The sequence below is a fragment of the Arachis ipaensis genome, chromosome B9 (genome assembly GCF_059453495.1).
Source record: "Arachis ipaensis isolate K30076 ecotype BB chromosome B9, ASM5945349v1, whole genome shotgun sequence".
NCBI lineage: Eukaryota > Viridiplantae > Streptophyta > Magnoliopsida > Fabales > Fabaceae > Arachis > Arachis ipaensis.
This window is the reverse complement of record NC_142444.1, coordinates 11,435,543-11,449,986: the sequence shown is the minus strand read 5'-3', so window position 1 is coordinate 11,449,986 and position 14,444 is coordinate 11,435,543. Positions and strand designations below refer to the sequence as shown.

General features: G+C 27.3%; 2 protein-coding genes across 2 annotated transcripts; one reads left to right on the top strand and one right to left on the bottom strand.

The window, feature by feature from the left end:
* Nucleotides 1-5,427: 5,427 nt before the first annotated feature.
* Nucleotides 5,428-10,601, top strand: LOC107617456 (non-specific phospholipase C3). Its single transcript, XM_016319216.3, has 4 exons — nt 5,428-6,194; nt 8,702-9,111; nt 9,798-9,968; nt 10,067-10,601. Exons 1-4 carry the CDS (start codon nt 5,536-5,538, stop codon nt 10,402-10,404), a joined length of 1,578 nt encoding a protein of 525 aa, XP_016174702.1. The 5' UTR covers nt 5,428-5,535; the 3' UTR covers nt 10,405-10,601.
* Nucleotides 10,602-11,476: 875 nt separating this feature from the next.
* On the bottom strand, nt 11,477-12,996 carry LOC107617458 (uncharacterized). The gene is made up of 5 exons (XM_016319218.3): nt 12,712-12,996; nt 12,591-12,641; nt 12,379-12,470; nt 12,204-12,281; nt 11,477-11,845 (listed from the first exon to the last, which is right to left on the bottom strand). Exons 1-5 carry the CDS (start codon nt 12,820-12,822, stop codon nt 11,698-11,700), a joined length of 480 nt encoding a protein of 159 aa, XP_016174704.1. The 5' UTR covers nt 12,823-12,996; the 3' UTR covers nt 11,477-11,697.
* Between the last annotated feature and the right edge of the window lie 1,448 nt (nt 12,997-14,444).

Here is a 14,444-nt window from a genome sequence, read left to right as displayed (position 1 = left end):
ATAACATCTCCAAAATACTCACAGGCAGCCCTGTTTCTTGCGTTCGCCCAAAAAGCAATCTTAATCGACTGATCAACCTCAGGTTCAAGCTCGAAAAAGAAATTCTGATTCTTCTCTTTCATTCTTAATATGCATTTCCCAAGTTTTTTTGCATCCTCTAGTTCCTAAACATTTCGCACTTTTCTCGTGATATAATTTCTCACATCTTTTTTAATAAAACTTAACTCACGATGACCCCCGACTGCTGCGACAAATGATTGGTTTGTTTTACTTGGTTTGATTTCGGCTTCCTCGTTATTCTCTATTGTACATCGTACGGACATGCTTAGTTCCATGTGTTGTTTAAGCATCTCTACTTGATTTGCACAACAGGGGTGTGAATGATGCAACACAACCTTTGAAATGATCCAAACACCAACGTCCTTCAATATGTGTATATAAATTTTTGTAGGACAATTTAATCCAACTGAGGGGTTTGTCTTCTCAGTTGGAGATATGTTTGATTTTCATTTTTCCTTTCTGCTACATGTAATCAATTGGTTCTTAATTTCATTTCCCTTCTTATTTGTGCCCTGAATTCTTGTAGAAAAACCTGCAACTTTCGAATAATTTTTGTAGAATTTTGTAATATCTTCAAGCATGTTAAAAGTCATCACAACCTTTGGAACAAACTGCTCATCAACATCGCACAGAAACTACAAAATTCACCGAAAATAGTCTACAATACACCGTATTAAAAGCTAGCCTACACCGAAACTCATCATCAAAAATAATAAAATCAGATTCAAAACTCATTATTAAACAGAAACTAAAACGATTTAACTATAGAATCATAAACTACAAAAAAACTACATTATCTAGATTCAAATCACACCTCACTACTTGATTCGATTCAAAACAATAATACGCTTCACCCTCGTTCAATTGAAAATTCTAAACCTGTAAATACACCGAAAAGTTCCTAATACAGCAAAATAGTGCTAATATACATCGAAACGAGAAATACAACAGATTCATCAGAACTCCTATATTACATTCAATTCAAACCAACAATGAACAGCAATTTTCACAAGCAATTTTCACACCATTATTAATCTACAGAATCATAAACTACTAACGAAAACATTAACTAGAATTGAACCACACCTCAGCCACTTCATTGAATTCAAAACAATGATCCACTTTGCTCTGGTTCAATTGACAATCTGACCTGAATAATTCATTATCTTTAAAATTGGTTTCAAAACTTAATTTAAAAAACGAATGTAGAGAACGAAGGAAATTGAGAAAAACGAAGAAAGAGAAGCAGATAAAACACACAGAAACGAAGGAAAAAAACGCAGAAAACACAAAGATGGAAGATCGAAATTGATGACGAAATTCAAAAAAGAAAACGAAATTCTTTCGAAAAAGGCAGTTATATATTCACATGTTAATTGAAAAATTGGTTAGATTAATAACGTGTGAGATGAATTAAATTAAAAAGACTTATATAAACTTATATCGAAAAATGACTTATATGTAAAGAATATTTATTTTATAAGAACAACCTCAATTATTAGTGGTTTTTTTTATAACATATACCAAATAAAGCTAAAAAAGCATGGCATGTATACAATAAAACAATACATGTAAATATATAAATATAATGATTAATTTAATTATTATTTTTTTATATAAATTTACATAAAATTATCTTTACAACAACTTTTAACTATTAATTTTACACATAACTTTTTATTTTAATTTTTTTTAAAAGATCGAATTTCTCTCGCTAATTCTTTCTTCCAACAAAATTCACCCTCTGCAACTTTTCTTAAGCACACACACGTATAGAAGAATTGAGAAATTTAGTTGGTTGACCCGTATCTTTTAATATTATTTATCAGAATTTCAATTATAATCCTGGTTGAGCAATGGATATTATATTCGACTATGTTACGATCAATTATTAAAATTATCTAATATAAAATATAAATTTATATTAAAAATAAATTAAATTACATATATATTTATACATAAATATATTAATAATTATATAGACTCCCCATACTCAATTAAGAGGTTGCGGGTTTGAATCTCCTATCTTTTCAAATTTTTGCCAAAAAACAATAGCTCAAATGGTATAATCTCCCCATACTCAATTAAGAGATTGCAGATTCGATTCTCTATATCTTCGGTAAAAAACATAAATAAATAAAATATATATATATATATATATATATTAATAACTAATTTTAATGTATAAATAATATTTTTTTATTATATAAAAGAAAAGAGAGAGGGGCCGAAGGGGGTGTTTATTGGGTTAGGGAGATGACTGATATTTAGTTAACGGAAAATTTCAATGAGTACTAAAAATTAATAAATCATTTGTGTGTGTATATATATATTATTTTTTAATTATTTTATATATTTTTTAATAAAATAATAAATCACTAAATAAAAATTAAATTTTTATAGCTGAATAACCATTTTTTTTACAAAAAAACAATTATATATTTTTATATAAAAGCAAATTGATAGCTATCTTTTTTTGTCTATATAACATAGTTATTTAATTAAAGCAAAGTAATATTATTGTTATTATCTTTCTTTGTAATTTTTTCATATTATCCTTGATTCTCATTACTTTGCTTTCCATAATAATGATACGAGAAAATTTTTATTACCAAGATAGAAAGTATTGTTAATAATTAGAACGATAACAAAAGTATTGTTATTATAATTGGAACGATAACAAATTAACAACTACTCCATTAGATAAAAAAGGCAAAGTTTTACATTCATCCCTATCCATTAAAGTATTTCAAATTTTGCATTCTCATATTTACTTACTTTGTTCGGTTGTTCTTCATATAAAAATCATTTCTTTTTTTTCCAGTTTCTTTTTAATATTATTCAACATAAAAACCTTATTTGAAGATTATATTTATGAATAATGACAGTTGTTAAATCACATGTCCACCACTTGTCCTTCCAAGTTCCAACTGGCACTTCATATTCATATCTAAATCCCAAACGAAAAAGCAAAACAAAGTTTAATTTGATAAGATCCAAACAAATTTAATTATTCTGTTTGAAGTAACAAGCCCATTGCCCACACTTGCACGTTGTTTTCTTTTCTCATTTGTTTCCCAATCCATTTCCTTATCTCTAATCTAATCTATTTCCCTAAGTTGCTTTATATATATATATATATATATATATATATATATATATATATATATCAGGTTATTAAAATTTATTATTTTTTATTATTAATTAGTTATTAATATTAAAAAATATGAGATCAAATATATTATTAAATTAAAAAAATTAAGTTAATAATTAAAAAATAATAAATTCAAATGATGTTTAACATTTTATATATATATATATATATATATATATATATATATATATATATATATATATATATGTATATGTGTGTGTGTGTGTGTGTGTGTATTATTCCTTATGTCAAGTGAAAGTGACTACTTATTGTTCAAAGCATCCATAAAATGAAAATCCTCGAGAGCATGATGAGTTATATCTTTTTAATAAAGTTGTCTCTTCATGGTTTGAAGTTGAGTTCAATTCTTAGATATTCTCTTTAATTAGTTGTTTAAGAGTTGATAAAAAAAAAATAAAAAATCCATTGACTAGTTCTCTTTTGAGATTTTAAAATGATCAAAATGGTTATCTTATTCCTTTAATAATATTTTTCTATTTCCATTAAAAGATATTTTAATAATTTTTGTAAAGTCATAAATTAACATATCTAAATACACATTTTCTATGTTAATACGTCATTTTGATGTTTTAATATATTAATAAATTACAAGGAAAAAGGAAAATAAACATGTTGAATCATCACTTTTATGTTATTATGCACTAAAATTGTCCATGGCAAATTTGAGAAGTTAAAATATTCGGTCACATCTTATATATAGAGGATTAATAATTTATCTTAATTTTATAAGTTTTATTTATTTTTAATTTATTTTTATCATTAATTCATATTTCATTTTCAAATTTATTAAAAAATTATACTTTAAAATTAATCATCATCATCCTTCATTTAAATACAGTCATCATCATCCATCTGCTCATTATGCTCACCAACAATCTCAATTCAAAATATAATTCATTTTTTTAAATAAATCAAACTTAAAACATATAATCTTTAAAAACAAATCTTTTTAAATAATTACTTTAAACAAAACTTTCCAATTTTTATAAATTCGACAGTATCTCTTCTAAAATTTGAATTCGACCACTTTTTTCGAGTTCCATTCAAACATTTTTCAAACCTTTCTCAATCATTTTTAAATAGAAAATTATTTTCAATAATCAAACAGTTCCAAATATCAATTTTTTTTTTTAATTTATTTTTGTGTTGTACGTTAAATTTTTGTGTGGTATATATTTTATTGGTTAAATTTTAATACTCTAAACATGTGATTCCTTCAAATTTTTTATACTATATACAAAAATTTATGTGTGGTACATCGAAATTTCTGTTTTGAATATAGTGCTAATATTTCTGGGCATGTGGTTCTATTGTGCTGTTTTGTGCTATAAATAAATTTTGTTTGTATTCTAATTTTTTGAATATATACAAAAAAAAAAAACATGAAAAAAATGATGACAATAATAATAATAATGATAAGAACAACAATGGAAAAGAAGCACGCATACAACAAGCTATAAGCAGACTAGGTTTAAAAATCGTTTGGCCGCCTAATTTAATTTTAATGCCATTTTAAATATAATTTTTTTATATTGTATATTTTTGTAAATTTAAAAAAAAATAACATTAATAAAAAATATTATGTTCACACTAAAATTAACTATTATGTATATATTTATAAATAAATATATATGTAATATAATTTATTTTTAATGTATATTTTATATTTTAATATATATTTTATATTAATAATTAATAATTATAATAGTTAATTTTAATATTCATCTAATATAATTGTATCAAAATAAGAATACAAATAACAATATTTATTTTTCAATTAAGAGGTTGCCAATGAATAATAACTCAAATGGCATAGTCTCTATACTCAATTAAGAGGTTGTAGGTTTGAATCTCATATTTTTGATAAAAAAAAAAAAAACTATTTATTTTTCAAATTGAATCAAGTCATATTTCAATTTAAAACAAATCGTAGAATAATTAGTTATTTTTTATTAAAATTTTCAATTATGATGATACGATGATGATGAGTACCAAAGTAGTGCTATAATATATTGACGCTTTTGAAAAAATGAAAATAAAAATATGAAAATGTTTCATATGCCAGTATTCATTAATATTTAATTATTAAAAAATATATAATCTCACGTTATTAAATATAATCTTATATCATTAAAATATTAATAATAACTAATTAATTATTACAAATCACAAAATATGTGAGCCTAATATTAGTGTAAAAATATAATGGGGCTATTGAATTTAGCATTGTCACGCCAATATATAAAGAAGCAACCAACCAACCATGAAAGGGAAACAAGAAAACACGCCAACTAACTAACATGGCTTCAAGCAGCTCAGGCAGCAATGAAAGCCACTCCAAAATCAAAACGGTCGTCGTTTTGGTCCAAGAAAACCGCTCCTTCGACCACATGCTAGGATGGATGAAGTCTCTAAACCCGGAGATCGACGGCGTAACCGGTACCGAATCGAACCCGGTTTCCACCACCGATCCAAACTCAAACCGAATTCAATTCGGAGACCGGTCCGTCTACGTCGACCCGGACCCAGGCCACTCCATCCAAGACATCTACGAGCAAATCTTCGGGGAGCCCTGGAGCGAGTCGTCGGCGGCAAAAAAATTGCCACCGACAATGCAGGGGTTCGTCCAGAACGCAGGGCGGCAAGAGGCGGCAAAGGACAAGAATCTGCCGCCGATGACGGAGACAGTTATGAATGGGTTTAGAGCAGAGCGGGTTCCAGTGTACGCAGAGTTAGTTAAGGAGTTTGCAGTATGTGACCGTTGGTTTGCGCCGGTTCCCGCGTCGACGCAACCGAACAGGCTGTACGTGCACTCTGCGACGTCGCATGGGTTGACGAGTAACGACACTGGGAAGCTGGTTGGAGGGCTGCCGCAGAAGACGATATTTGATTCTTTGGATGAGAATGGATTCAGTTTTGGGATTTATTATCAGTTGCCGCCAGCAACACTTTTCTACAGGTTAGTTCATGAACGTTAGAAAGGAGCTTTTTGTTTTTCCTGGCTTCAAAGATGCTTTATTCGTTCTGGTGGAGGAACGCCTTTTCCATCACATATCTCATTAATTAAAAATGGTTAAAAATTTTGATAAATTTTAATTAAATTATTAATTTTATGTAAAGATAATTATATATGGATTTTTGTTTTATTTTATTCATATAAGAATATTTTTTCACCTTTTATTTCTCTGTTTATGATAGCTTTATCCGAAATTAAATATTTAGAAAGTGTTTTTTGGTAGTTTAATTTCATTTACTTTCTAAAGATACTATCAACACTATAGGAAATTGGATGATTATTAATTAATTTTAGTTAATAAATAAAAGAATATTTTTTTTTTTTAATTGAGAGAATAAAATATGATTTTTAAAATTTACTTATCTTAATGTGGGGCAATTACTTTCATTGAGTTTTAAAAAATCAATAATAAGTACATATGTATAGATAATTGTTCCGTTGTAATAATTTATTTGTCCTCACATTTTAAAAAAATAATGTATAAAAAATATTTATATTATTAGATATTAATACAATAATAAAATTTATTGGATTATATAAATTTAAAACAAATAATAATAATAATAATTAATAATAACCTAATTATTTAATTACCTAGAGTCAAGTTTAACTTTTTAAATATAAATGAGATTATTAGTATTTAATATTTTTTATAATACATATCATTTATTTATTTTTTATTATTTTGTTTAATTTAATTTTTTTATACATTTAATATTATTTTTGTCGAAAATGTTTTTATCATAATATTATAAAATGTCAATTTTGTAATTAATTATCGAAAAATTATTTGAATCTTTGCTTAATAAAAAAAAGATATTATTTTATCTATACTTATATATAAAAAGAATTGTGATTGCTTAATTTAAATTTTTATTTTTTTCACAAGATTTTGGTCCTCTCTCACATCATTTTAGTAAAAATTCAGACACCAAAATAAAAAAAAAAGTGAAAATTATAAATTAATTCATTCGGGTTATATTTTTTTATAGATTTTAGCTATTGAGTTATTTTTTTTTTTGTGTATCATATAAAAAGATAAATAAAAATGTGATTCGACGGATATTAAATATTTGACGGATATACATCTAAAAGTATATTAGTGCTACTGTTACTCATGCAATATTCCCAAAATATTGCAATGAAAATATATTTTAAATTAATATACTTTTAGATGTATTAATTATATTTATTTATTAAAAATTTGATTAATTAATATACTCTAAAATTTAAATATCTAAATATTTAATGTTAATATATTTTATTATTTTTTTTTATTATTTTGTCTTTATTTCAAAAAATTTCTGAATTCGTCATTGAACTCTAACTTTTTAATGTTTTTTTCATATTTTTTATTTTATTTATAAAATTTTTTTATTTATACTTTAATATTTTATTTTTTTAAATAAAAAAATTGAGAAGATCCAATCTCTAAAAAGTGTCTTCTATAATAAAATGTACTACAAGGATTATTGAAACATTTTCATGCTGAATGTAATGGCGAGTCTGTCTATTTAGTGTATGAGACAATAAAATATAGATAATATATTTTATTTTTTTAGAAAAATGTTATTTGTAGGTTAAAAAATAGGTAATTATTTATATACTAATTCTTTCACGATATCTGTATAATTTGTTACTAGATTTCGCCTCTTACTGCGTTTATGCTTTTATTTCATGTTTTCGTTCAATTTTGAATTTGTCTCATTCTAAACAATATTAATTAATATTACGTAATAATTAAACGTGAGTCAACAATGTTTTGACTTTTGAGGATAATATATAAAATATAATATAAGAATTTTTTCTTTGCAAGTATTTGATAGATTAATTCAACGAGCTAATTCAAATGATATAATTTTTTTATACTCATTTAAAAATTGTAAGTTTGAGTCACACTCTTAACTTAAAAAAAAATATTTGATAAATTAGGCTTTATTTATTTATTTATTTTTTTGTGTTATGCTCCGAAGAAAAGAAAAAGTATATCGCTCCTTAAACTTTAAAGTTTGTTTAAAGTTTAAATTATAAATTTTAAATTTTAAATTTTAAACAATAAATTCTAAATTATAAACTAATCCTAAATTTAAAATTTTAAATTCTATGATCTAAATTATAAAATTTAAATTTGAGTTATTTATATATAGGGTTATGCTAGGTAACCAATGACTTTCTTGAACAACATGAACAACCATCAATAAGATAAAAACACACTACACTTCCAAATTATCCACCTAAATTTTAATATTAGAATAATCATCCACACACCTAGTAAAATAAACATCCGATATATCCATTGTTCACATTGTTTAGTATTTTCATTGTTCCTATATTTTTTTTATATAAATTAGTAAACAAATTCAGTAAGGAGCGTTTAAGGATATAGGCTTTATATGAGTAAATAAATTTCGAAATTTGAATATTTTTTATTGGTGTATCTTGGCTTCCAGGAATCTTAGGAAACTGAAGTACATAGATAACTTTCACCCATTTGACTTATCATTCAAGAAGCACTGCGAAGAAGGGAAGCTACCAAACTACGTAGTGATTGAGCAAAGATTCTTCGATCTGTTATCCATTCCAGGGAACGATGATCATCCATCCCATGATGTGGGAGAGGGGCAGAAATTTGTTAAGGAAGTGTACGAAGCACTGAGGAGTAGCCCTCAGTGGAACGAGATTCTGTTTGTGATCACATACGATGAACATGGAGGTTTCTATGATCATGTTCCAACTCCTGTTGAAGGAGTTCCTAGCCCTGACGACATTGTTGGTCCTGATCCATTTAAGTTCAAGTTTGATAGGCTTGGTGTTAGGGTTCCTGCCATCATTATCTCTCCATGGATTGAGCCTGGCAAAGGTAATAATAGTTAACCTGCATGCATTTCATCACGCAAAAGTATGTTTTTGTAATTTACGCTAAAATCCATCTTCTAGTTTAAGAGTCAAAATAATCCAATTCTAAATCATTTGGACATAATGTTTTTTTTTTTTTGGTGACTATTTGGACATAATGTTTTGGTATAATACAACGTACTTAACAAAAAAAAAAAAAAAAAAAATCTCAAGTGGATTATCATCTTTTATGTTGTGGTGTGGAACATCTGGTTGAGTAAAAATAAAGATTTTTTGGAATTTAAAAATAAGCGTCGGATAAGTTATCCACAGATCCTTTGTGGGAAGACATTAGTAGAGGATATAAGTGTTTAGGAGGGGCGTAATGTTTTGTAGAGTACGTCTTTTTTTTTTTGGTAGCTTGTAGAGTACGTCTTTATTTTGTTAGTCTTTGTTTTTTATTATTGTTTACTTTGTAATAAAAAATACTTTATATATACCAAAATTAGCCATTATGTATTTGTATATAAATACATGTGTTATTTAACTCATTTTCATTGTGTATTTTTTATTTTTAACATATATTTTATACTAATGACTAATTTTAATATGCATCTAATATGGTTGTTTTGTAATAAACTCCACTTAATTACATTGAGCTTTCTCTCTAAAAAAAAAAATTAATGTTGTGTATAATATTGCATATTGCAGTGCTGCACAAACCTTCAGGACCATTCCCAACATCACAATACGAGCATTCATCAATACCAGCCACTGTAAAGAAAATATTCAATCTGCCTGAGTTCCTCACAAAGCGTGATGCATGGGCTGGAACATTTGAGGGTCTCTTAACTCTAACAACCCCACGAACAGATTGTCCAGGTTAATTATCTGTATCTAAATTGTCTTAAATATTTCCTTAATGCTGAAAATGTCAGTTATTTCCTTACCAGTAATTGTTTCTGTTTTGAATTTTGCAGAGACATTGCCAGAACCTGTGAAATTGAGAGACATTGGAGCTCAAGAACAAGCCAAGCTAAGCGATCTCCAGGTAGAATTAGTACAAATGGCAGCAACTCTAAATGGAGACCACAAAAAGAGCATATACCCCAACAAGTTAGTTGAGAATATGACTGTTTCAGATGCAGTTAAATACATTGAGGATGCATTCAGTACCTTCTTGGATGAGTGCAACAAAGCAAAGCAAAGTGGAGTTGATGGATCTCAAATTGTTGATTGTGCTGATAAGAATAAATCAACACCAAATTCCAATAATTTTTTTCACAAGTTGTTGAGTTGTATAGTTTGTGATCGATAGTTCAAAATTATTAAACATGTAATATTAATTCTACTTGGATCCCATTCATGCAGTTATTTATGTGTACAACAATAAAAGTGGCTTTGGCAGCCAAATGTGTTGAATAATAAATTTGTTGTATGTATTCCTGTCCGTTGAACATAATTAAGATTCTCAATTTAATAATAAAATTCATTTTCATTTTTGTAGTTACTACATACCCTATATATATATTTGTTTTACAATAACTACATCTAGCATATAGTTTTACCATGGTACCTTAGGCAACAATACAGAGACAGGAAATTCCTTTCTTTACTTCCTGAAAATGGCTACAAAAGAGAAGCGAAACAAACTATGGCTGGTCCTTTATTTTTCAACAAAATATATAGGATAGTTGCATATCAGAAACAAAAGAACCATGTATCTAACTAAAGCTGCAAGTGTCTGAAATGCTAAAGTTAATGATACCCTGCATCTAAGTATCTAACACGGCAATTATATTTGCCTCCGGAACACACGAAATAATACAGCACTAGAAAGTGTTACACTAATCATAACTCATAAGCAACTCATCACACACATTAGGAGAAATACTTGAATATGATCAGCATATGTCACCTCCAAGCTAAATTCATTTGCTACAGGAACTTTCTCCCCTTTCTAAATTGCATTACATTATGATTATACGAATAATGAATTTGGATAGGACTTAGGAGAGACCTATGAAATAACTGCTTAAGGAGAGAGCTAGTTATATCGAATATATGAGGTTTCCAGCAAAATTCGAATCACACTATAACCAGTTAGACTTACTATGTATCAATTTAAAACACCTCATAACTAGAAGAAACAATAGCAGCCACAAAATCGTGAATTTGAAAGCCAATAACAAAAATATATGAAGAGAACAAACCAATTAACACATTGAACAAAATATAGCAGCCAGAGTTTGTCCAGAAAATTCAGACAGCAGTTCAAACCCAAGATTTCAGCAAGAAAAAAAAAATAGAAGCTGCAATGCTACACACACACACACACACACAAATAAAGACGACAAACATAGCCCACAAATGTTGCATTGAGATAGAAGTTGTAAAATAATCTGAGATTTTTTCATTACCTTGCAACAATTTCAATCTAATTATTACATATGCTAAGGAAAAACTTCTAGCATAAGGGGCACTATGGGGGAACAGCTTGATTTGAAAATCATTGTGGCCTTGTGGGGAACAAGCAAAAACGAAGCATGAAAAAAAAATCAGATATCACAATAAAAATAGAAGTACTTGCATTACATTGAATTGAACCGCATCATAATCCAGATTCTGGTTTTTCCTCTTTAGGAGGTGCAAACTGCCTAGTGAGACGAGATCTCGTCCAGGGATCAACAGCAGCTCTCTGTGGTGGTTGTGGTGTTGGTGGCTTCGACTGTCTAAGCTCATTTTCCCGGTCAACAAACCTGTTAAAGACCGCAGAAGAAAATGATAAAAAAAGAGCACAATTCTCCTCAATTAACCCATTTTAAAACCACTAACATGACTATAAATTAGCAATAACCACTTAATAGAATCAAAACAACTATGTTTGTTTCAGTTATTCGAACAAAAAAATTAGCCTTTTTTAACCGAAACAATCAGAGTTGACACATTTGTACAAATTTTATAAAATATCCAGAATTTCCAAACAAAAAAAAGGGTTTTCAAAAAGCAAAACAAAATAGCTTCTAACTAAAAACAATTTTCAGCTTTTTCAAGTTGTAAAATCACATTATAAGACAGAATTTTAAGTTAAAACTACGAAGTTATATTTGATCATACTCAATATAGGCGAGTGGTGCAGCATCACCAACTCGAATACGAGTCCTTAGCACTCTGGTGTATCCACCTTCTCTATCCCTGCATCACAAACAAAAGAATGTCCATTCAGTGTTACACAATCAACAGAAACAACACAAACTTTTTAACTAGGGTTTGGATGAATCCGAATACAAACTTGTAACGATAAGATAGCTCAGTAAAGAGTTTGTGAAGGACATCATCTCCTCTCACAAAAGCACCAGCGCGCCTTGCAGCACACAAAGAACCCTAAAAAGCCACAATCAATCTATGAAGGAAGATTATATACACAAATTAATCATCAAAAGACTCTAGAATATTCTGATTCAAGTGCTAATAAATTTATAGAACAAAAGGAAAGAGCAAGACCTCCTTGCCGAGCTGAACCATGTTGTCAGCGAGTCTGCGAACCTCTTTAGCCTGGAAATGAAGATAAAATGAAATAAAATGAAAATGAAAATGAAATTGAAAAAGGAAGAAAGAGGGGAACCTTGGCAACAGTGGTTTCGATGCGCTCGTGCTTGATAAGCTGGGAAACCATGGTTCTGAGCATGGACATTCGGTGACCGGTGGGTCGACCCAGTTTCCGGAACTTCGTCATCTTCCGAAGTCACAGAGCACCCCTCTCTCTCTCTTTCACTCTCACTTTCACTTTCAGATTGGGAATCAGGGTTGCCGCCAAAGAGGGAGAGGGACACACTTCTGATTTCGCTTTGGGCTTCAACGTGTTGTGTACTTGTGTTCAATAACGGTTTTTTTAATTTTTATTTTTAAATGAAAAATAAGTTTTTCGAAATAAATAATTTTTAATATTATTTGATCAATATAAATATTAAATTATTTTTAATAAATAAATTTTATTAGTTTATGTGTATACATTTTGAAAAAATATAAATATTGATTTATGTGTATAAAATTTTGATAATATACATAAAAATTATATATTTTTTATATATAAAATTTCTATAAATATGAGTACAAATTATTACTGATAAAATATTAATAAAAAATAATAATATTTATTAATCACGCAGTATTGTTTTAAATGAAATATATTATTAAAATATGAAATAAATTTTTTTAATTTTTTTTTAATTATTTGATAAAGTATAATTTTTTATTATTTAATATTTTTTTATATATTTTTTTAATTTTATTTTTTTTTTACTAAAGATAGAAAGACTTAAGGCTGAGCACGGGTTGATTTGGTTCGGATTTATGATAAAATTAGAACCGAACCGATTAAAATATAATTGATTCAATTTTGTTCGAATTTGTATTTTTTGTATATGTACCAAACCACAATAAAATACTTGCTCATTAAGACTCATAAATAAATATATGACTCATAAATAAATACTTGCTCAATGAAAAGAAACATATTTATATATACAAAAACATGCGTGTGTTTATAATTTTAGTTCATATTAATTACCTTATGCTAAGTAGCAAGAAAAATTTATACAATAAATATCTAAACATTTAAAGTAGTATTTTTATTTTTTTTTTATTTTTACAATTTTTAATGGATTTAATTTTTTTATACAGATAATATAAAATAATTTTGTATAAATACCTAATTGTATATTATCATAAGTACTATAAAGTTGGTATAATTTATTCTTTTTACTAATATTTAACCATAAATGTATTTTTATAAAATGATATTAAAAATAGGTCTAAATAAGTCTGAAGTCATTTTATATACTCTTCTATAATTATATCAGTATTCTTAACAATAAAATCAACTGCATAATTGATTTTTTTTTAATCAATGTGTGACAAATTTTCAATGTCAACTCAAAATTTCTTGAATTTTTTTATTAAGTTTTTTGTTAGAATAATAACATAAAATTTCTTTTTATACATCATAAAAAAAAGTGTCTAAATAATTCGTTTCACAAATAACATTGCAAAAACTACATTCTCAAGTAAGGATTAATATTCCTCCAAATAACATGAATCTAATCTAAATAATATTAGCATTTTTAAATTTTTCAAAGCAACTTTTCATCCAACACCAACCCAAATTATAAATATAATTATCAAAACCTGTTGATCCACTAAAAGGACTTTAGTGTTGGGCCAACCGTGGGGAGCTCTCGACAATCGGAGAGAATTCGGGAGGAATCAAGTGAGAGAACATAAGATGAGAAGACACCACATCCAACTCAAAACCTTAAGGTGTCAAGTTAATGGGTCTCTCATCTTATAAACTCCTCA